This window comes from Peromyscus californicus, unplaced genomic scaffold (genome assembly GCF_007827085.1).
Source record: "Peromyscus californicus insignis strain IS unplaced genomic scaffold, ASM782708v3 Scaffold_14__1_contigs__length_90479793_seg_2, whole genome shotgun sequence".
NCBI lineage: Eukaryota > Metazoa > Chordata > Mammalia > Rodentia > Cricetidae > Peromyscus > Peromyscus californicus.
Window position 1 is genome coordinate 65,853,974 of NW_026294436.1, and position 24,519 is coordinate 65,878,492.

The following is a 24,519-nucleotide window of genomic DNA, read 5'->3' on the forward strand; positions in this document are numbered from 1 at the left end:
AGGAGAAGACCTGGAAGTGAGCGCGAGTTTCTAATCCGGTTCTTTTTCAGGATTGTCCAGCAGGGCCTAAGCGACTAGGCCCGTTTTGAAGACATTCAACTTTATTGGTTCCCAAATGAGCAAACGGACAAGGACTCCAACCTTTGCGGCTGCGCAGACTCTCACAAGCAAGTAGTAAACTTGGTGTTAAGCCAGGCATAGCGGCACATGCTTGTCACTTCAATATTCGGGAAGCTGAGGCAAGGAAGATTGGTGGGAGTTCAAAGGCAGCAGGACCAAGTAGCAAGATGATGTCTCAAAACAACAAAGTTTGGGCTTGTCACATTCCAGGCTGGGAACCGCCACATGTTCGTCTGTGTGTGTATGTGTGTGTTGCTTTGAGACGGGGTCAGTGTGGAACTCAGTCTGCAGCCTGAGGAGTTTTCCCCTTAGAGACGTCTTTCCAAGATTCGTGACTTTGTTGCAGAAAAGAATTTCAGGAAGAACCAATGTGAAGCAGAACTGGAGTTTATTAAAAGGTACTTTTATCAGTCTTAAGCACAGTGGTTAATAGAGCGATACCTAGGGGAAGAACTAAATAAAACTCGTGTGAGTATGGGTTTCTTGGCCTTTTCAAGGGAGACTTGTGCATAGGAGTTTTTGCAGTGGGTATGTGTAGGAGCCTCCGAGTTGTACCTGGTGTTTGTTTTTAAGGTAAATTGTTCAAAGAGTAATTTACAATAAGGTTTAAGTGGTTGTTAAAAGAGTTGGATTTATGAGGGAGAAGTTCTGAGAATACAGAATGGGATGTCAGTTACTTTTCTGTTGTAAAACACACGACAACTTATAGAAGGGTTGATGTGGGGCTCACGGTTCCGGGGGATAACTGTCCAGGATGGCGGAGCGGAGGAGAGCAGGCAGGCAGCTGTGGGGTATCAGCTGAGAGCACACTCTTTAGCCGTAAACAGAAAGCCTCAAAGCCTGCCCCAACAAGGCCACACCTAGTCCTCCCAAACAACCACTAACTAGAGACAAGTATTCAACTGCCCAAGACCGTGAGGAACATCTATTCAAACCACCGCAGTACCATACCCAGCAGACTATATGTTTCATTTCTGGGTGCCAAACCCAGAAACCTCACACATAATAGGCAATCACACCACCAACTGAGCTACATCAAGTGAACTATATCCCTAGCTCCGAATTTCATTCTTCTTAATACCAGAATAATATCCCATTATGTGTGCATATATATATATATACACACATATATATACACATACATATACATTACATTACATATATACATACATATACATTGTGTATATATATATATATATATATACAATGGAATATTCTGGTATTAAAAAGAATGAAATTTCAACCTATATATGTATAAAATATTTTCATATTTAACTTAATATTTTAATCCATTCATGGTGGGTGTTTAGGTTGGCTCCATAACTTGACTGTAGGGAATCTTGTTGTAATGAAATATGGGTATGTAGGTATCTCTTCTGTGTACCGACGACAATCATTCATTTGTCTGTATACCTAGGAGTGGGTCAGTTAGATCACGTGACAGTTCTATTTTTAGGAATCTTCCTACTGTCTTCCATAGTATCTGTAGTAGTTTATAGCCCCATAAATAGTCCATAAGGGTTCCTTTCTCTCCGAGTCCTTGCTAGCATTTGTTGTTAATTATCTGTAACAGCCTTTCTGACTGGAGTGAGATGGACTCTCAAAGTTATTTGCATTTCCCTGTATCTCTGCCTTCACTGGCAGGTATATAATTTTACATTGCCACTAACATGTGTAAGAATTCTGGTTATTCAGGGGGAACACCGTAGCTCATTTTGGAATCCCAGCATTCAGGAGACTGAGGCAACAGGATTGCTACAAGATTGAGGCTAGCTTATGCCACTTCATGAGTTCCAGGTCATTCTTGAAATAACACATATTTCATATCTTTATCAACATGCATTTTCTGTTCTTTTGATAGTAGCCATTCTAATAGATGTATCACTTCATTGTAGATTTGATTTACATTTCCCTAATGGTTAGTAATATTGAAAGTCTTCATGTGTTTATTGGCCATTTGTATAACGGGGAAATATCCATAAGTTCTTCCTCCATTGACATTTCTTTTTTTTTCTTTCTTTCTCTTTCCTATTTTTTTTTTTTTTGTTGTTGTTTGTTTGTTTGAGACAGGGTTTCTCTATATAACAGCCCTAGCTGTCCTAGAACTTGCTTTGTAGCCCAGGCTGGCCTCAAACTCACAGAGATCCGTCTGCCTCTGCCTCCCAAGTGCTGGGATCAAAAGTGTGCTCAACCACACCCGACTTCCATTGGCATTTCTTAATTCAGTTTGCTGGGTAATTGCTGTATTGCATTTTAGGAATTTCTGTATGTTTTGATATTAATCTCTGATGAGATATTCGATCCAAAAATATTTTCTCTAATTCTGGGGGCTGCCTTTTGCTTTGTTGAAGTGCCTTTGGTGTTGTTTTTTGAGACAGGCTCTCTCTATTATGTAGCCGTGGTTGTCCTTTAACTCACAGAGATCCACATACCTCTGCCTCCTGAGTGCTGAGATTAAAGGCATGCCCTACCACACCTGACTCTTCTTTTTCTTCCTTTTCTGTCTTTTTCTTTTCCTGTTGTTGTTTTGAAACAACGTCTTGCTACCTGGTCCTGTTACCTCTGAGCTCTCAGTAATCTTCCTTGCCTCAGCTTTCTGAATATTGGGATTATAAGCATGTGTCATCGTGGCTGGCTTGGCAGCACACACACATACACATAAATATTTCATGTATGTGTGTAAGAGTGTGGACACTCACGCACTCTGGTGTGCACGTGGAGGTCAGAGGCTAACTAGCAGGACTAGACTCTCTTGCCATGTGAGTTCCAGGAACACATGAGAGCCAGTGGAAAACAAACACACAAATAATAAAACAGAAAGAAGAGAGCAACCAGGAAAAGGAAGAGTTTGCCTAACTTTTGTTAGTAGCCTGAGCTACCTAAGGAGGCTATTTCAGAGGGAAGGGGCAGAGAGAACTTTTGTCTAAATTCATTGTTGAGCTTACTTAGACACAGTTTCTGTTCATTTCTTATCTCCATCTCCTGGGGTTTTTTTTTTTTTTTAGATTTGTTTATTTATAGTGTGTTCTGCCTGTGCACCACATTTCATCATAGATGGTTGTGAGTCACCGCATGGGTGCCGGGAATTGAACTCGGCCTCCGGAGGAGCGCCAGTGCTCTCAACCTCTGAGCATCTCTCCGGCGCCTTGTTTCCTTTGAGTTGTTGAAAACGGCACCTTTTGATACCCTGTAGCCATTCCTTTCACCTGTCTGTCTCCTTGTTGCTACTTGTTGTCATTAGTTTAGTTACTCTTCCCATCCAATTTCTGAAGCCTTTTTCCGTCACGACCGACTCAGTAAAGACCCAGCTGCTTTTCCTTTCTTTCCTTTTTTTTTTTTTTAGGCAAGGCTGACTGGGTTAGAATTCACAGAAACCCACCTGCCTCTCATCTTGAGTGCCGGATTAAAGGCCTTTGGGAAATGGTAATTTAATAATTGTGGTTGATTATGGTGTGAGCTTTTACATTTTTCTCAGGATTAGAAAAGCATGTAAAGAATACAGGACAGGCCCAGTGTGATGACGAATGTAACCCCAGAACTCAGGAGGCAGAAGCAGGCCCTGAGTTCCAGGTCAGCCAGGACTATACAGTTGAGACCCTGTTTCAAACAAAGAATACAGGATCTTCAGGGTTTTCTGTTCCATCTTGGGGAATGTTTATGTGGGTTGTTTTTAATTTTTTAAAAAAGATTTTATTTTACTTGTTATTTGTGTAAGCGTGCGTGTGTGTGTGTGTGTGTGTGTGTGTGTGTGTGTGTTTGTGCAGGTGCTTATGGAGGCCAGAAGAGTGTTAGTTAGATACCCTGGAACTGGAATTACAGGCAGCTGTGAGCCTCCTAACTCGAGTGCTGGAACCCAAACTGTGGGTCTCTGCAGGAACAACGAGTGGTCTTTGCCACTGGAATATCTCTGCAGCCAGCTAGTTTTAATTATTAAGTACATTTATTTATTTGTGTGTGTGCACACACTCAGTGCACACGTGTCGTCCCATGGCACACATGCAGGGGTGTTGGTTCTCTCCTTTTACCATGTGGGCTTCTGAGGATTGAACTCTGATGAGTTGAAGCTTGTAGGTAAGTGCCTTTACCAGTGAGTCATCTTGCCAGCCCAGACAGGTCTTATTTTGTTTGTTTTTATTTTTATTTTGTGTATGTGGTATTTTGCCTGCTGTAATCGGACTTTCCTTGGCCCTGCAGCTAACAAATGATGACACAGAGACTTATTATTCATTATCAAGACTTGGCCTGAGCTTAAGCTTTTTCTCAACTAGCTCTTATAAATTAAGTTAACATGTTTTTATTAATCTACATTTTAACGTGTGGCTCAGTTACCATATATCTGACTTGTTCTGCATCTTGCTGGCGTCTCTTTCACTAGCCTAGATTCATCCTGAGTTCCTCTCTCTCCCCAGAAGTCCTGCCTATTCTTTCCCACCTAGCTATTGGCTATTCAGCTCTTTATTAAACCAATCAGAAGGCACCCTGGGAAAGAAACATCTTCATAGTGTACACAAATATCCCACAACATTATAATTAACAGTTTTCTTTAGTTATGATAGGAAGTAAATTAGGTACAAAAATTTGGACTCATCAAGAGAGTGGTCTTTGCCACTGGAATATCTCTGCAGCCAGCTAGTTTTAATTATTAAGTACATTTATTTATTTGTGTGTATGCAGATAATAATAAATTTTATTTATCCAATAAAGATGGATAATAGAGTATTTTCTCTGAATTTTCCAAATACAAGTGGACTGGACATTGTGAATATAATTCTTACCTGATAATTGTTCTTATTGTATATAGTTTTACTATATTAGAATTAAAACCTTTAATTAGACAAAAAGAGAGAAATGTTGCGGAATATTTGTTTACACTGTGAAGATGTGCCTTTGCCTAAGGCACATTTTGATTGGTTTAATAAAGAGCTGAGTGACCAATAGCTAGGTAGGAGAGAATAGGCAGGACTTCTAGAAAAAGAGAAGTCTGGGTTAGAATCCAGGCACTGTAAATGGATGGATGTTTCCATACCCTGACTGCACGGTCCCAAATACTGACTCAGAGGCTGAATATGAACTATAAATGCTTGGCCAGTAGCTCAGGCTTGTTACTAGTTAACTCTTACACTTAAATTAGCCCATATTCCCTATTTACACTCTGGCATGTGGCAGTACCTTTATTAGCATGGCATGTTCATCTCCTGCTCCCTCTGCATCTTGCTGGCAACTCCTGACTCTGCCCTTCTTCTCAGCATCCTTAGTTTAGTCACCCCATCTATTGGGCCCTGGCTACTGGCCAATCAGCATTTTATTAAACCAATTCAAGTGACAAATCTTTACAGTGTACAAGAGGATTATCCCACAGCAAGGCACACAGGAGATGGCTTTGAGATGAGGAACAAGTCATACATATGGTACAGAAGGGAGGTGACCAAGCCACATGACAGAACATAGATTAATAGAAACAGATTCATTTAAGTTGTAAGAACTAGTTGGGAAAAAGCCTAAGCTAAGACCAAATTTTCGTAATTAACAATAGTCTCCATGTTGTTATTTGTGAACTGGAGACCCAAAGGAAAGCCTGACTACAACCTGCATGAATGTTTGTGTACTATACATGTAGTGCTCTCAGAGGCCAGAGGAAGTCATCAGATCTCCTGTAACTGGAGCTCCAGACGCTTGTTGTTGGCAATCAAACCTTGGTCCTCTGGAAGAACAGCAAGTACACTGAAGCACTGAGCCATCTCTTCAGCTCCTGGGTTTGTTTTAAATCAAATCTCTTCTGATAATCATTTGTAACCATTTTATTAATCACTCGCTATTTACAGTGGAGGTCCTAGGAATACTCAACAAAATATGCTGCCTTTTATCATAATATAGGGAATGACTGGCTAAGCATGCTTCTTTGACTGCCTTTGACTTCTCAAAACTTTTTAATTTTTTTTAAGTGTGTGGGTATTTTGCTTGCAAGAATGTATGGGTGCCATATTCATGCAGTGCCTGCAGAGACCAGAAGAAGACATTGGATCTCTGGAACTGGAGTTACAGACAGCTGTGAGCCTCCATGTGGGTGCTAGGAATGGAACCCAGGTCTTCTGCAAGAGTAGCTAGTGCTCTTAACCACTGAGCCATCCTTCTAGCCCCATCCACCCTCCCTCCCTTTTTTTTTTTTCTTCTTAAACACAGCAAGCTTCTACTGTCTTGGGCTTTTTTGCTCCCTTGCAAATCTTCCAACACTGCTGCTTTCACTTCTGTGTGAGTTCCTCAGCCTGGTCTCTGCCCATGTTCAGGTGTTTCCTCATGCCCTTCCAGGTGCTTAGAAGTGCTGTTAATCAATATGGCCTACCTCCTGTCTCCTCCCACACTTCCCATGCAAGATACAGTCTTGTGGGCACCTTCCATCTCTGTTCCTTGTATCTCTAAGGCCTAGAACAGTGCCTCGAATACAGTAGTTGACATGCACATATCAGACAGTTGACTGGATAGAGGCACGTACAAGGTACAGTAGGAGTGCCATAATAATCTGGTACAGAAATCTTCACTGTACTTCTAACTTTAACCTATGAACCCTAGATGAATCTATGGGTTTACCATGTTGTCAGGCAAACCCCGTTTGTCTTGCCTTCATTCTAATTCTCTTATCTGGCTTCTCCCTTAAGTGACCTTCTTACTGATAAACTTGTTCCCCTTTCACGCACATTCAACGCACCAAACAGCCATAACAATATCGTTTTAGCCGGGCGGTGGTGGCGCACGCCTTTAATCCCAGCACTCGGGAGGCAGAGCCAGGCGGATCTCTGTGAGTTCGAGGCCAGCCTGGACTACCAAGTGAGTTCCAGGAAAGGCGCAAAGCTACACAGAGAAACCCTGTCTCGAAAAAACCAAAAAAAAAAAAAAATATATCGTTTTAAATGTAAATCTGATCAGAGTACTTCTTCTCTTAAAACTCTCTGGTGGTTTCTCAGAATGAAAGTTAAACAGCCTGGGAAGATGGCTCAGACAGTACAGGGGCTTGCTGCCAACCTGACAATGGGACTTCAGTCCCTAGAACCTATAGGTAGAAGGAGAGAACTTTTACAGGCTGCCTGTCCTCTGGCCTCCACATGTGCACCTACCTATCCATAGATACACTAAATAAATAAATGTAAAAAGCTGACAAAAAGTTAATCCCCCCTCCAAAATTCTCCAAGGCCCGTGTGACCTTGTCCTGCTTGCCTTTGACTTCTTAAAACTCAATTTCTTGGACCTTTTTTGCTCCCTTCCTAATCTTCCAACACTGCTGCTTTCACTTCTGTGTGAGTTCCTCAGCCTGGTCTCTGCCCGTGTTCAGGTGTTTCCTCATGCCCTTCCAGGTGCTTAGAAGTGCTGTTAATCAATATGGCCTACTTCCTGTCTCCTCCCACACTTCCCATGCAAGATACAGTCTTGTGGGTACCTTCCATCTCTGTTCCTTGTATCTCTAAGGCCTAGAACAGTGCCTCAAATACAGTAGCTGTTCAGAAAATACAAGTTAAATATATGGATGAGTGAGTGAATGACTGCTGTAGTTGGCTTCTACAGGCTTGTCACCTGCTGAAGTTCCTTTTTTAGTATTTAGTTGCCACCTTATTGCCTTATTACCCACCCGAGCCCTTGTTTGCTCTGTTCATTCCTGCACTTGAAGTGAAGTTCGTGGTCTGTAGGGGTGTAGTCAGAACTATTGGCAAAGTGAATGAATGCTTGAGTAAAACATCGGGTTCTGTAAAGATCTTAAAATTCAGAGATGAGAAAGCTTGCTGTAACCAAGAATAGGCAAGCAACTAGGCAAACTCTGGCGGAACAGGTCAGGAACTGAAGGGCAGAGCTCAATCTGGAAGCCAGGAGTGGTAAGGTTAGATTTGTATTTGAGATGGAAAGTTATAGAATGCAAATGAATAGAGAGCAGACACAAAAGCAGCCCTGTGTGGAGGCGCATGCCTGTGATCCCAACACTGAGGAGACCCAAGTTAGAGGCCAGCCTGGGCTACAGAGTGAGTTCCTAATGCACACGCACACGCCCATTCCCCCAAAACCAACAATGGTAAACAAAGAAGGATGGAAGAAAGTTAAAAAAAAAAAAAGACAGAAATTTCATACACGGTGAGTTACTCCTTATTAGTGTCCGCGGGTTACTAGCGGTCAGTGGACACTCTATAAGGTTGAGGCCCGCCGCCTCCTGCACGCACCGGGCACAAGTGAACTGCATTTCCCATCGTGCATCGCGCCGGGAAGAGCCTCCTGGACCACAACTCCCGGCATGCCGCCTGTCCCGGCGGCGCGGCCCGGAGCTGGTTTGACGGGCGGAGCGGTGGCGGAGGATGGAGGCGGTGGTGTTCCTCTTCTCGCTCCTCGACTGTTGCGCGCTCATCTTCCTCTCTGTCTACTTCGTATCCTTGCTTGAGGCGGGCCGGGGCCGCCGCTCATCCCCCGCGCTGCGGCCAGGGCAATGGGCGGAGGGTGGGCCCGGCGGGCGCCGGCAGGTGTGGGGTGAGGGGGCGGCGGCGCGGGCCCGGGTCTCGAGCGGGGGAGCCGCGCTTCGCCTCTGGCCGGCCTGAGCCAGCTTCCCCCGGCCGTCTCTCCTCCTGCCCCTTCCCGCCGGTGCCCCCGGGAGAGCGACGAGGTCCGGGGCGGGAGGTTTTGCCGGCTTCTCTCGTCCCCGGCGGCACCCTTGCCCCTTTGTCCTCGCGGGTGTCTGTGCTTCTGGGGACTCCCCACACCCAGGAGATGACTCATTCTGAGAACCGGCGATGTGCTTCCTTCACGTGCGGTTCTTTAGAGCGTTTTTTTAAAAAAAGGAGTTACTTCAGAAGCATCCACAAAGTGTTTTTGATTGCCCCCAGGAGTGGGAGATCTGTAAATTTAGTAACTGCATGTGACTTAGTCCCCAGTTTCTAAAGTTAAAAAAAAAAAAAAAAAATCTTGTCCGTGTTAAAATTCAGTATTTTCTGTTACAGATTTCAAACAGTATTTTCCAGACCAGTAAATGGTGTTCAGCAGCCTAGCACTGTAGTGACTACAGCTCTTCCAGTTCTTGGGGGATCATAGTCTTTGTTGTAGCACAGTGTTGTAATGCAGTAGTGAAATGCACAGTCCAGTTTTAAGTAATTAAATGCGACTAGAAAAGTGTATTAGGACCTTTGCATGTTACCCCCTTTTCCTTCGAAATCACGACCCCTTTTCTGATCAGATTTAATCTTGTTTGGCACTGTGCAACTTTAGGATAGCTGCGGAGTAAGTATATCTTCCACTTTATTGTGAACTGACAATTTGTTTTAATAGGAAGGGACAAAATTTGGAATTAGGAATCCTTGCTCACCACTGTATCTTACCTGCTTCAGTTTTCTTTAGGATTGGAGATGTTTGTTTCCTAGATACACACAATGAGAACTTGTGTTAAACACCCAGTAGTGGCTGCCCTGTTCCAATTATTTAGCAGCAGTTTTTACTTTGATGATTTCTATTGAAAAGAGCCCTGTGTTTTATTAGCCTTGAGGAACTGACTAAAAGGGCAACATCTCTTCCCTAAGTTCTGATGACCAATATTTATTTAGCTTGTGATATAAGGAACCAGAGCTGTTTGACAGCCTGAAATGTAATGCTTTTTATAATTATTATTATTTTTTGTACTTTGGAAAACTAGATTTGATCATCTAAAACAGTCTTGGTCTACACCAGATCATGTATGTATGTACATGTTAACGGGAATGTTTAACATTGGTTACACATTCAGGGTGCATTTTGGTGAAAACTTACACATTACTGTGTTGTAGGATAGTTGCAGTAATAGCTTTACAGAGGATAGTTGGAAAATGGTCAGAATAGACTTCATGTAGACTACAGAAGAGTGGAGTTTGAGTAGTGAAGAAACCTACAGGGAAAAGTGGACAGATGCAATTACTGGCTAGAGCAAGGAGCAGGGACAGGCATGTTCATTTCTGAGTGATGGCTAAGGAGCACCAGAAATACATGGTTGGGAAGGAAGAATTAGATCAGATAGAAGAGGAGGGCAATAGTGAGTCACTGCTAACTTTTGACATATAGTGGCTTTAGGTCCAGGATACACAATTTCTGTTAGAAGTAAGTTTCAGCGGTCTTTTGTTGATCTGGGGGTGTGGTTTAGTGGTAGAGTACCTCTATAAGGCGCTGGACCAAGAGAGGAGGGGAAATACATTCATCTGGGGACTGTAGTTAACAGTGTATCCTATTTGTGAAAAGTGGTAAGACTGTGAAAGTAGCATGCTTTTTACTGCAGAAGTAACCATGTGAGGTAATGACTGGCTAGGTTTTATCATTCTACAATGTGTATACTGTTTGAAACATGTTATATATAATAGATAAATGCATGCAATTCTGTCCCTTTAAAAGCTCAAAATACAGCAGTTTACTAGGAAGATGAATCTGTAGAGTAGATTGAAAATAGAGTTTGGAAGATAAACCAATTGGGAAGAGGTTCTGAATTTGAACTATAGTGCCAATTGTGGTATTGGCATTATCTGGTTATGAATTTGTGGGGAAAGTGATGAGTTAGGCAATACTCATTGGTTGAGGACATTCTACTTTTTACCAAATTTTACCTTTTTTTTTTTTTTTTTGAGAATGTTAAATGTTTCTCGTCCTGGCCTTGATATTCAAATTCACTATGTAGCTGAGGGTGGCCTTGAACTTCTAATCTACTCATCTCCTGAGTGCTGGAATTGCTTTCTGAAACATAAATAATATTGGTTGTTAAACAGGAAGTATGTCTCAAGACAGATGGCTCTTTAGAGTGAAGTACCTGCTGTACAAAGACCTCGTTCTGATCCCCAGCACGGGGAAAGTGGAAACAGAAAGGTCCCAGGGGCTTGTTGGCTAACCAGTGTAGTCAAATAGCAAATTTCAGGTTTAGTCAGAGAACCTGTCTCAAAAACATAAGGTGGAGAGAAATAGAAGATTGCCAGCATCAACCTCTGGTGCATATGCACACACATATACCTTACATACACCAAAATTATGTATGTATAATTCCTTAGCTTGACCCGCAGATCATTACATTGTCTGATTTAGAATGTGATTACATTAACGCTAGATCATGTTGCTCAAAATTAAACAAGGTAAGACATTTCTTTACTCATTTTTGGTTGAAGCCAATTCTTCTCATATTAAGTTTTCTTACAGATAATCAACATTCGCATTTTTTTCTTTTAGGATCTTAGGTATTCATTGTAATGTAGCTCCAACTGCTATGTTTAACAGTATTTTAGATCGTGAAACTATGCTCTGTTGTTTCTTTACTGTGCATGTCCCTGGTCGTCTTGTCTACATGAGGCCAATTGTTGTTTTCTGTGCCCATACTGCCACCTCCCACTCATGGAAAAAACGTTCAGTCTGCCTTTGGTTGAGTGAAAGAAGATCTTTCTTGTGTGGTTTGTGGGAAAAAAATAGACTTGGTTAGTTAATTTGTTTTAAGGCCATTTTATATTTAGTATAATAACTTTATATTGGCATAAATTCTCTGAGTTGGAGAGTTTAATCTAGATGCAGGGAAACCATGTATCCCTGATTCATTTTATGAGATGGACAAAGAAGCTTTCTGGATAAAATTTCTTGTAAAAATATATTGAGGGACATTTTTTGCCTGGCTTGAAAAACAGTACTCATGTGACTTCATATCTTAAGTCTATAGGAAAAAAAACAAAAACAAGAACAAGAGGAGTTGGTTGTTAGTTATTCTCTTACTGGAAACACCTGCTTCCTCATCTGTGTTGTTTGGTCGCCATACCTGGTTTGTTGTACCATCTTTTTTTCTTTTCAGAGTAAGTTCATGTTCCCGTATTTGTGTCATTATGATCTACTCTTGTAAAAAAAAATAAGTCTTCATTGCTGAGCCTCAGAGTAGACGGTGATATTTCCCTTGGACTCCCATCCCCATCCCCTGTAGTGGCGCACACCTTTAATCCCAGCACTCAGGAGGCAGAGGCAGTCAGATCTCTTGAGTTCAAGGCAGCTTGGTCCACAAAGCGTGTTCCAGGACAGCCAGGGCTACACAGAGAAACCCTGTCTTGAAAACAAACAAACAAGAAAGAGAAAAGGGGGGAAGGGCAATAATTGTCACATTTCTTTATTTCCTTAGTCTTCTGTTTGCCTAGTACTAAGTTTTCAGACACATCTGTAAGCCCTTCCATACTATTTTCTACATAGTAAAATGCCAGGTATGGTAATGAGTATCTGTAATTCCAGTATTTAGGACACTGAGGCCAGAATTTTGCCATGATTTTGAAGCCAGCCTGGCTTCATAGCAAGACCCCTTTGACTTTCTCTCCCCTAAATGGTAGTAAAAGATGAAAAGAATATATCAGTTTTTCCCAGGGGGGCATTTCTTTTTCAGGCCTGCATGTTCTACTGTCCTCCAATTGGCTATTCCGAGGCTGTTTCATAGTTCTCATTCGGTTGTGGGTTCCCTGATTTTTGAACCTTGTGTCCTTCTTGGCTACAACTTCATTTTGGGAGAGTAGGTTCTTGAGGTACAGCCAACGTGTAAGAATTGGAGTTTTGAAATGTCTGTGTTTAAACCTATCTTACCCATATCATTGATTCTTTATCTGAGTGCAGGGTTGTAGTCTGGCAGGAAATTTTTCTTTCTGACTTTAAAGACATTGCTTAGTAATCTTCTGTCATCCATTGCTATTCAAGTTAATACCCTTTTATTTTTAGTTATGTTTACATGTATGGGCCACACATAAACATTTGTTGTGGGCCATCTCCTATGGGTGCTGGGAAGCAAACTCAGGCCCTCTAAGAGCAGCCAGTGCACTAACCATTGAACCATCTCTCCAGCCTTCTATTTAAAAATTGCTATTCTTATTTTGTTGTTGTTTTGAGGCAATCTCACTAGGTTGCCCTCTTGAATTTGTAGTGATTTCCCTGCCTTCCTAGTGCTAGGATTTCAGGCACTTATCAATACACCTGGCCATTTATTTTAATTTTGTCTTTCTGAATGGCATTTGCTTCCTGGGGATAATGGAGATGGGGAATTTTTTTTGGAGTGAGGAGGATGGGGAAATATTTGAAGATGGACATTCTAACTGAAAAGGCATGTGTATGGATATGACCCACACTAATTTAGAGCAGGATGTAGCTAGAGTTTTCCTGCCTGGCCCACAGTCAGGACAAATCTATCTCACCCACCAGTCCCACAGCCGCTCAGACCCGACCAAGTAAACACAGAGAATTATATTGGTTACAAACTGTATGGCCGTGGCAGGCTTCTTGCTAACTGTTCTTACAGCTTAAGTTAATCCATTTCCATAAATCTATACCTTGCCACGTGGCTCGTGGCTTACTGGCATCTTCACATGCTGTTTGTCATCGTGGTGGCTGGCAGTGTCTCTCTGACTCAGCCTTTCACTTCTCAGCTTTATTCTCCTCCTTGTCCCGCCTATACTTCCTGCCTGGCCACTGGCCAATCAGTGATTTATTTATTGACCAATCAGCAACACACTTGACATACAGACCATCCCACAGCAGCATGAGGTTTGGGCAGAGTAGCATAGATACTGGACTAGAAAGTAAGTAGTGCCGGGCGGTGTTGGCGCATGCCTTTAACCCCAGCACTCGGGAGGCAGAGGCAGGCGGATCTCTGTGAGTTCGAGGCCATCCTGGACTACAGAGTGAGTTCCAGGAAAGGCACAAAGCTACACAGAGAAACCCTGTCTCGAAAAACCAAAAAAAAAAAAAAAAAAAGAAAGTAAGTAGTACTCTGCTTCTTCCCTAGGTATTCAGACTTGTTTAGGAAAGAGTCTAAGACTTGGCTTAGGGTGAAATAGAACTGAAATTTAAATGCTTCATTTTTTAAGCTGTCACCTGATGTATATACCTAGGGTGAGAAGTTGTATCCCTGTCTGGGGTTTCCGAGTCTAAAATAAAAACTCTCTGTACATTCATCAGTTTGGCTTAAGTGTCAGATAATTTGGAGTTAATCAATTTGGCTTAAGAACGACAGATAATCAGAGAGATGTAATGCTTTGTTCTCTGCTTGCAGTGGGTCATACCAGAGTTGATTGGCCACACTATTGTCACTGTGTTAATGCTTGTTTCATTGCACTGGTTCATCTTCCTTCTCAACTTACCTGTTGCCACCTGGAATATATATAGGTAAGTATAGTTTGTTTACTGTTTTGTGACAGTAGTTCTTAAAAAACATTAACAGCTGGGCCTGGTGGTACATGTCTATAATCCCAGCGCTTGGTAGTAATCCCAGCATTTGGGAGGTGGAATTAGAAGGACTAGAAGCTTTGAGTCTAGCTTTGGCCATTTAGTGAGTTTGAAGACATCCTAGGCTACATGAAACCCTAGATAAAAGAAAATAATTAACAGCATGTTCTCCCCACAAAAATATCCCAGTGATTGAAATAAAGAACAACAAAATACTTTATGAAATCAGAATAAATTATTGTTTACTTTGGTATATTGGACAGATAGTAGTTTGCATGACTCAGTCTTGTGGTGAAGCACAAAAATCACACGTATAAGAGTAATATAGTCAGGCAATGGTGGCACAGGCCTTTAATCCCAGCACTCAGGAGGCAGAGACAGGCAGATCTCTGAGTTTGAGGCCAGCCTGGTCTACAGAGGGAGTTACAGGACAGCCAGGGTTACAAAGAGAAAACCTGTTTCAAATCCTTTTCTTCTCATAGTCAAAGGTTAGAGACAATAAGGCCTTTATTTGTCTCTATAATACTGGAAATATATCAAAGAAAATTGCATTTTAGTGCCTGCAAAGTAGGCAACTTGGGTTTAGGATTTTTTGTTTATTTTGAGGTTTTTGTTTGTTTTTGCAGTGCAGGTTAAATAACTCTAAATTTGTTATTTAAAACGTTTTGGAAATAAGGGGGTAGAGAGATGGTTCAGCAGTTAGGAGCACTCACTGCACTGTAAGAGTGTGGAACTTTAGATCCGAGCACCCAGAAGCCCAACATCCTGCATTCCTACACAGACACACAGACACAGACACAGACACAGACACACACACACACACACACACACACACACACACACAAGTAAATGACTAATTAGATGTTTTTATTTAGAAAGTACATTAGTCACTTTTCTCATTGCTGTGACCAGAATGCCTTATAGAAATAACGTAAGGAAGAATTCTTTTAACTTACTGAGTCAGAGCTCTCAGTCCATGGTGCTTGGTCCCAAGCCCTTGTCCAGGAGAGCCTCTTCACTCCGTGGCAGCTGGAAGCAGAGAGAGAGGGGGAATGGGAAGGGACTAGGGCAGGAAACAGCCCCAAGTGCATGTACCCAGTGACATGCTTCTAGACCACCTGCTGCCTGTCACCACTTCCCAGTAATGCCTTTATAGTGTGGGTACATCAAGGGATTAATCCATTGATGAGGTCACAGTTCTCATCATCTGATTGCTCCCGGAAACTTCACAGACACACCCAGAGGTATGTTTTACTAATTTGGCCTTTCTTTATCTTTTATATTGACAATCAAGATTAATCTTCCTTCTGTGGGCAGGTGTGGGGGTGTGGTGGCAAAAGCCTTTAATCCCAGCTCAGGAAGGAGGCTAGACAGGCTGATACCTGAGTTCAAGGCTAGCTTGGGCTACAGAGCAAATTCTGGGATATCTAGATCTACACAGAGAAACCCTATCCTTGAAAAAGAAACAACAACAACAAAATTAATCATCCCAGGAAATTTGTTCAGAAATAACCTAGGGGAAACACTTATAGTCAAGTGTTATAGTTTGTTATCTAGTGAAAAATTTTGGAATAATATTTATTTATTTACGTGTGTGTATGTGTGTATTATTTGTGTGGGTGACCATGGAGGCTAGAAGAAGGAATTGGATTCCAGGGAACTGTAGTTACAGATGGGTTTGACCTGCCATGTGGTGTTGGGAACCAAACCTGAGTCCTATGTAAGAGTAGCCAGCCAATGAGTCAGTGCTTTTAACCACTGAGCCATTTCTCCTGCCCTGGAATTATTCTTATGGTAGTAGATTGCTTCTCTATTTTTTTAAGCTTTTATTTTGTTTATTGAGGGACATAACCACTCATTGGCTGATTGTTAAATGTGTTATAAAATACTATTAGAATAAAAATGAATCATGTGTGGTGGCATACATCTTTAATCTTATTACTTGGGATGCAGAGGCAGATAGATTTTTGTGAGCTTGAGGCCAGATTGGTCTCCATAGGGAATTCTAGGACAGCCAAGGGACACAGTTAGACCACCATCTCAAGCAAAACAAAAAGAAAGGCAAGGAGTGCTAGTGAGATGCTCTGTGGGTAAAGGTGCTGGCTGCCAGACTTGCCAGCCTGAGTTTGATCCCCGGAACCCATATGGTAGGAAAGAACTGATGCCCTGCAAATTGTCTTGTAGCCTCATGTTTGCCATAACAGAAGCATGTGTCCTCCCCTGCATCCTCTCACACCTGTACTTGTGCTTGTACACACACACACACACACAGACACAGACTAAATAATAAAGTAAAAAAGGATGTGGAAAAGAGTAAAGAGTCAGAGTAGGCATGGCAGAACACATTTGTGATGACTTGGGAAACTGAAACAGAAGGATTTCGAATTTGAGACCAACCTGGGCTACACACACAAGATCCTGTCTCAAAAACCAAACCCAAGTCTTCCTAGGACTGGCCTTGACCAGATTGTAAGGAATCTGTTCCCAGGATGAGGCTCAGATTAGGATGTTGGTATACATAGGTTGTTCATGAGAACGCAATAAGAAATTGAAAAAGGAAAACAATAAATAAAAAAATTTACCCCAGGAAACATATGCTATACTATAGAAAAGACTGACCAACTTTTCCACAGCTGAGACAGGAACTGATGGAGAAGTCATGGAGGAGTGCCGTTTATTGGCTTGCTTTCCCTGGACCACCCTCCTACATCAGTTATTATTAGTCAAGGAAATACACCACAGGCTTGCCCACACACCATTCTGGTGGGGGCATTTCTCAACTGAGCTTCCTTCTTCCAAAACGACTCTATCTTGTATCAGTGTACTACTATATAGTTTTATGTCAACTTGACACAAGCTAAAGTCATCTAAGAGGACAGAACTTCAATTGAAAAAAAGCATCAAGCTAGGTGGTGGTGATGCACACCTTTAATCCCAGCATTCTGGAGGCAGAGACAGGCAGATCTCTGTGAGTCTGAAGCCAGCCTGGTCTACAGAGTGAGTTCTAGGACAGCCAGGACTACACAGAGAAACCCTGTTCTAAAGGTAAAAAAAAGTCTCTGTAAGATCAGACTGTAGGCAGAAACGCCTGGAGGCCATTTTCTTAAATAGTGATTGATGGGGGAGGGCCCACTGTGGGTGGGTACACCCCTGGACTGGTGGTCCTGAGTTCTATAAGAAAGCAAGCTGGGGGTTGGGGATTTAGCTCAGTGGTAGAGCGCTTGTGCTAGCGCAAGGCCCTGGGTTCAGTCCTCAGCTCCGGGCGAGAAAAAAAATAATAATAATAAAAAAAAAAAAAAAAAAAAAAAAAGAAAAGAACAAGAAAGCAAGCTGAGCAAGCCAGAAAGCAGCACCTCTCCATGGCCTCTGCATCAGCTTCTCCCTCCAGGTTCCTGCCCAGCTTGAGTTCCTTCCCAGACTTCCTTCATTGATGAACTGTGATTTGGAAGTGTAAGCCAAATACATCTTTCCTTCCCAAATTGCTTTTGGTTATGGTGTTTCATCCCAGCAATAGCAATCCTAACTGAGACAATCATGTTGATATAAACTAGCTAGCACAGTAGGTCAGGGATGTCCTTGAATCTCTCCCACCTCTACCTCCCAAGTGCTGAGATAACAGGCATGCACTAGCGTGCTCACTTGATGCAGTGCTGGGGACCAAACTCAGTGCTTTGTGCATGCTAGGCAAGCATTCTACCAACTGAATTCCATCCACAGTCCTATCTACTTGACTTCTACATTTACAGATTCTGGGAAGACATGTATAAAGATGAGTTCATGGTCTTTTCTGACTGGCCCTTAGCATGTCAAAGTTTATTTGTAACTTGTATAAGCACTCTATTACTTTTTTTTTTTTTGCCATCCGGGATTAAAGGTGTGCCCACCACAACCAGCTGAACTCAGGGTTTTGTGTATGATGGAGAAAAGCTGTTCCACTGAGTCACATCTCTACCCCACATTTTATGTTTTTAAGCAACTTTGGGAAATTGTTTTCATAAGCAGTATGTATTGAATAGTGAAGTATTCACTAGTATCGCATAGAGAAGGGCCAGGATATTGAGAATTCAGAGAATGGAGAAGAGATTATATTGTTGGAACAGGGTTGCATTAATCAAAATGCAAAAGAGACAGCTTATAAATGATAGTAGAACAAATGACAGGAATTCAGTGTGCTAGTTTGCAAGATGAGAGAGACAAGAACTAGGGTAGAAGAAAGCCTTAAGGATCACCAAGGAACTTAGGTAACAGAATTCTGAATTGTAATCTTGTTGAGGCTGTTGGGAGGTATTATTTGGATATTCAGGTATGGATGGGCCAGTAGGGTTTAGGGGAGAGTTTAAAACTGTGACACTCAGAGAAAAGGAAAGGACATTGGGAAACTGTATGTGGCAAGAGTGAAGAAATCAAGAAGCCTGGACGTGCAAGCAGGAGGAGGCTGTTTGTGGTGCTGGGTTGAGACATGTATGTTACACATGTGGCACAGTCTGGATGGTGAAGCCTAGGCATAACCATCGGTTCTCTCATTCTACATAAGCACGTTTCTTAGAGCCAGGTGTGGTGATGCATAGCTGGAACCTCAGCACTCAAGAAGCTGGGAAAGCATGATCCTCAAGTTCAAAGCTAGACTGGACTATGTATTGAGTTAGAGGCCAGCTTGAGCTACAGAGTGGGACCCTGTCTCAAAAGCCAAGAAAGGGGCGAGGGAGATGGCCTGGTTGTCAGAGAGCAAGCATGGTGAATGAGTTCAGATCCCAGCACCTAATGAACGCCAGGTGGGCACGCTGGCCTGGGCCTGCCTGTCATCCTGACTCTCAGGTGGAGGCAGGCTGTCCCTGGAGCAAGCTGGCCCTCTAAACTAGATGAATTGGGGAGTTCGGGTTCAGGAAAGAAACCCTACCTTGATATAGAAGGTGGAGAGCAATTAAACACCTGATGTCAACTTTTGGCCTACACACACACACACACACACACACACACACACACAAGCGTGCATACATACATGTACACCACGCACAAAACCACAAAACTTTACAACATTAGTTTGGTTTTGGAACCTCCTTTAACTTGTATCTAATGAGAAAGAGCTAAAGAGAGACAGACAATGTCTTAAAGGTTCTCAGTATTTACTAGGTATTACTACTACATTTTTTTTAGTGTATAGAAAATTAAATGGAAAGTAGCTTCCAAAGGAAAACCAGGTGGTAGCCCAAGACGTCATCATTCTGCTCTGTTTTGTCTGAATTTGAGGCTGCAAGGACTGATCCACCTTTGCAGGTTGATGACTGCTCTTCAGTATTCATGCTGAGGTTTGATTTCCTTCCAATATGTGTATCTTTTATCAGGTTCATCATGGTGCCAAGTGGTAACATGGGAGTGTTTGATCCAACAGAAATACACAATCGGGGGCAGTTAAAGTCACATATGAAAGAAGCCATGATCAAGCTTGGTTTCTACCTGCTCTGTTTCTTCATGTATCTCTATAGGTAAGTTTAGAGTCCTCTTTACAGCATACTGGATGCCGTGCCTTCTTTTGGTTCATGAAAGATTATATAGTACTGTAGGATTTTGTATTGGCATTGTAAAACTTCAGGGAGTTATGTGAATTTATTGTATCTGTAGATTTTTTTTATGTATAAAGTTTCCTATAATACCTAAGTTATTCCTTAGCTGTTGAGGCTATTAACATGCTCTAAAGCTGCCATTACTATTTGTTTTCTGTGTTAGACTCTACCTGAGAGTTTTCACTGTTCCATTTCAAAATCTTAATGATTAGAAACTCTTATTCTGCCAGGCATAGTGGTATATGCTTTTAATTCCAGCACTCCGAAGGCAAAGGCAGGCAGATCTCTTAAGTTGGCCTACGTAGTGAGTTCAGGCCAGCCAGGACAATATGATAAGACCCTGTCTAAACAAAAAAGGAAGAGAAGAAATAAAATAAAAAGGGAGTTGGAGAGATGGCTCAGTGGTTAAGATCACTGGTCTTCCAGAGGACCCAGGTTCAAGTCCTAGTACCCTCCTAGTGGCTCATAGCCATCTCTAGCTTCAGTTCTAGGGGATCTGATGCCCTCTTCTCGCCTCTCTGAGTACCAGGCATGCTCATGATGCACAGACATAGATACAGACAAGAAGACTCCTAAGTAAAAATTTTAAAGTATTTGTAGGTTTTTTGTTTGTAACGCTGGCTATCCTGGAACTCACTATGTAGTCCAGTCAGGCCTAGAACTTACAGCAATTCTCTTGTTTCAGTCTCCCTAATGCTGGTATTCTAGGTGTGAACCACCACTCCTGGAAGGAAGGATAATGGTTTGGTTTTGGTTTTCAGTTATGATAGTTTTATGTGTGTGGTGTTTTAAAAGCCTGCATTTATGCTTGAGTAGCACAATTGTGCCTGGTGCCTCTGGAGCCCAGAAGGCTTCAGATCCCCTAGAACTTGAGTTATAGTTACAAGCTGCCATATAGGTGTTGGGAACTGAAACTGGGTTCTCTGCAAGAGCAAGAAGAGCTCTTAAGCACTAAGCTATGTCTCCAACCTCAAGATACTGGTTTTTAAAAATCATTATTTTAGCCAAGAATAATGTTGCATATCTGTAATCCCAGCACTTGAGAGGCTGAGACAGGAGAATCACAAATTCAAGACCATTCAGGACTATTTAGTAAATTCCATGGTTTCCAAAGTTAAAGCAAGATCCTATCTCAAAAATAAGAAAATAAGAGCTGGGCAGTGGTGGCACATGCTTTTAATCCCAGCACTCGGGAGGCAGAGGAAGATGGATCTCTATGAGTTCGAGGCCAGCCTGGTCTACACAGTGAGTACAGGACAGCCAGGGCTGTTACACAGAGAAACGCTGTATTGAAAAGAAAAGCAAACAAAAAACCCAAAACAAACAAATAAAACAAGTGGCAGTAGCATTTAAGGGGCAGGTTTTTTGTTTTTTTGTTTTGTTTTGTTTTTTTGAGACAGGGTTTCTCTGTGTAGCTTTGGTGCCTGTGCTGGATCTCGCTCTGTAGACCAGGCTGTCCTCGAACTCACAGAGATCCACCTGACTCTGCCTCCCGAGTGCTGGGATTAAAGGCGTGTGCCCAGCCATATTTTATTTTTAAAGAGTTTATTGTTATTTGTAGTGTGTGTGAGTGCTCATGAATGTGGATATGTGCAGGTGAGTGCAGGTGCCCTTGGAGGTCAGAGGCATTGGGTCCCCTGGAACTGGAGTGACAAGTAACTGTTGTGAACCACCTGACCTGGTCCTCTAGAAGAGCAATGAGTGTTCTTAACTGCTGAGCCATCTCGCTAGCCCCTACTGATTTTTTAATGACACTACCAAATTGGTTTTAAATTTAACTCTCTCCCTATCGTCTCCATTTGTTTATTGTTTTAGTGGAAACATTAGAGGCTTTTTTTTTTTTTCCAGACAGGGTTTCTCTGTGTAACTTTGCGCCTTTCCTGGAACTCACTCTGTAGCCCAGGCTGGCCTCGAACTCACGGAGATCCTCCTGCCTCTGTCTCCCGAGTGCTGGGGTTAAAGGCGTGCGCCACCACTGCCCGGCACATTAGAGGCTTTTATCTGAGTATTTCTATCAGGTTTAAGTGACTGCAGTGAATATTTCTTGATGAACCTGGGGATGCAGGTTTGAATGGCCCAGATTCCAGGAGAATCCTAAGGAAACATTAGTAATTCCAATTTCTTCTTTCCACAGTATGATTCTAGCTTTGATAAATGACTGAAGCTGGAGAAGCCGGGGTTGAAGCCAGCTGCACTACACTGCACAATTGAGGAGCCAGAGACTACTTAAACCACCCTTAAAACCATGACCATAGCAGTATATATTTTGGTCTTTGAACAAAAAAAAAGCTATTTTTGCTGTATTTTTACCACATAAAGTATTTACAAAAAAAAAAAAAATGAATTGAGTTTTTGTAGATTTCTGATTCTCACCCTCAACACGTGAAAGTGTTTTGTGTTCTCTGTGGTAGAGCTGTTTGGTAGAGGTAGGAATGTGTGCCAGCTTTGCATGCCAAGGAAATAAGAACACACCCAAAAGAGCCCTGACTAGATGAGCTGGGCTGTCTTGAAGTCTGAGAAGCCGGAGCAGAGAGCAATACAGCTATTAGTTACCCCTCTTGTCTATATTGTGGCAACTTCATGTTAATGTGGCTTAAGAATTTTGGGGACTTTTCAGCTAAGTCTTTCAACAGAAAATGACATTTTAAAATATAATTATTTCTTTGCAATATTTGAAGGCATGTGCCCAGGTACAATGTAATTCCTGCTTACAGAAAGGAAAAATAAATTTTAAAATCAAGATTTTTATCAAGAGCTTTCATTTTAAAGCTTGTATCTCTATAATTCCATACTCCCTCCCATCCCCTCCCCCCCACACACACAGTCGTCACCTTGGCTCTTGCCAGGCTTTATTTTTGCAGCATGATTGTTCCATTTGTATTTCATCTCTTTAGTAATATGTTTTAATGGATTTGGAGAGGCGACTTGCTAGAAGCCTCTCAGAATGAGGAACTCAGTCAGTCATTGTTAGTGAAACAGCCGTGAGTCCTCACTTGGTGCAGAATTAATTGCGCCTCCTTTCCCTTTGTGCTGATCACTCCGTGGATCGGGAAACCCAGTACAAGCCATTGCATGCACATGGCAGTAACTAAGCACTCTTTAACTCTGGCTCTGGATGAGAGCAGTTCACCTCCTAGCCTCTGTTTATCGTGTCTTGCAGTGCAGCGTGAATCTGGCAATTCTTCCTCGGTCCTATCTGCACTTTAATGTTGGTGTCCTAAGCACTGGTATTTAAGAAAACATGACTGTTCACTTTGGCATGATGGACCTTGGTGGCAAAACAGTGTGTGGTTTCCCAGAAGATTAGATGTTTAAATATCGCATGTCTTATTGAGAATTGGTAGAAGCAAGAGAGCCAGGAAGCTAGATTCCCTGTCAGAATGGGAGCATGCTCTGTCCACATAGGAAAAAAGGATTCGGGATGGCTTGCAAAGGAAACTTGGTTCACTGAACTCTGAAATTCACAGAAATTCCCAACAGTAATCTTGTATTTCTGCCTGGGAAAGGGCTAAGAAGCTGTAACACAGGAGTTAGTTTGTTTCCATCTTTTTCATACCGTTTCTCTCTGAGACACCTGCTTAACACCCCACCCTACCTTCCTTTTCCTCTCGGTGTCGCTCAAGCTTTTCAGACAGACCTGTTGGAGGAGTCATAGAACTGAGACAGTCAGCTATCATACTTAACATGGCTCCAAGGGAGTGGAGGATTTGGGGCTCAAATGTTTCATCTTCTCCAAGTATTCTTAACCCAAACGGAAAGCGATATGGCCAAGCACCTTTGGGCTATCACTGTCTGTCAGGTGTAAGCTGCTAAGGCCGGGTGAATGAGAAAGCTGCCTAGTCTTTAACAATCAAACTTCATTCTGAAACACTAACTAGTTACCAACAACCCCTTTCTTTCTCATACTGCTTGTGTATATCAAAGCCAGGAAAGGGATTGGGAAAGTCATTCCTCTGGACTTTTTGGAGGGAGAGGGATGCTTCTAGAAGTGCTGAAAAGGCGGGAGCAAGCACTGGCCCTCAGTGGCTGTGGTTGGGCTGACAGTGCTGCTGTACAGTGCTCAGGGCATTGCAGGGACCTCCGAGCTATCTGTTCTAGCATTTTCATCTCCAAGATGGAGACAGGCCTGGGGATTGTCAGAGGTCTCCAAAGTGTGAACACCTGAAGTCTAGTTCAGTTCAGTGTCCGGCTGTGCCCTCTGTAAAGACTCTAATGTTGAGGGCCTTGCCAGTACAGACTGCCATTGGGTGCTCCTATGCTGGGTCATGTCGCCCTTTGCTTGTAGACTTTTAGCAATAGCAGATGACTGTTAGCTCTCCAGAGCTGAGGGAGTGAGACCCAAGATGCAGCCCCACTCGTCACATCTAGCAGGTCCCTCTTCATGCCTGCTACACAAGAGGAGGATGTAGCAAGAACTCAGAGGCTTCCCTCTGACGTGGTCTGACTTTAAACCTCTGAACTGTCTCCTATGGGAAGTGCTGTCACTTGTATGCAGTTGGTCTCTCTTCCTAGATTGTGCGCTCCTGGAGAGCAGAGTCCACTGTGCTCATGTTTGTGTTGTCTTCCTTTCTCTCCTGGCGCCTAATACAGTGCCTTGCACACAGAAACAATAAATGGCTGTTGAATAACAAGCTGA

The 24,519-nt window shown here is 42.5% G+C and overlaps 1 protein-coding gene across 3 annotated transcripts; it reads left to right on the forward strand.

The window, feature by feature from the left end:
- The first annotated feature begins 199 nt into the window (after nt 1-199).
- On the forward strand, nt 200-24,519 carry Cnih4 (cornichon family AMPA receptor auxiliary protein 4). 3 transcript variants are annotated; one of them, XM_052737833.1, is made up of 5 exons: nt 8,250-8,519; nt 11,154-11,222; nt 14,150-14,262; nt 19,665-19,805; nt 22,018-24,519. In XM_052737833.1, the coding sequence occupies exons 1-5, from the start codon at nt 8,451-8,453 to the stop codon at nt 22,043-22,045; spliced, it is 420 nt and encodes a 139-aa protein (XP_052593793.1). In that variant the 5' UTR covers nt 8,250-8,450; the 3' UTR covers nt 22,046-24,519. The 3 variants fall into 3 exon arrangements, with proteins under 3 accessions (XP_052593794.1, XP_052593795.1, XP_052593793.1); XM_052737834.1 differs by lacking the exons at nt 8,250-8,519; nt 11,154-11,222 and adding an exon at nt 200-518; XM_052737835.1 differs by lacking the exon at nt 22,018-24,519 and having other exon boundaries at nt 7,029-8,519; nt 19,712-19,805.

Excerpts from the sequence above, each read along its gene's own strand:
- Cnih4 (XM_052737833.1), top strand. The coding sequence starts at position 8,451 with ATGGAGGCGGTGGTGTTCCTCTTCTCGCTCCTCGACTGTTGCGCGCTC. Across the intron at positions 11,223-14,149 it reads GTTGCTCAAAATTAAACAAG|TGGGTCATACCAGAGTTGAT; the intron begins GTAAGACATTTC and ends CTCTGCTTGCAG. Across the intron at positions 19,806-22,017 it reads TTCTTCATGTATCTCTATAG|TATGATTCTAGCTTTGATAA; the intron begins GTAAGTTTAGAG and ends TTCTTTCCACAG.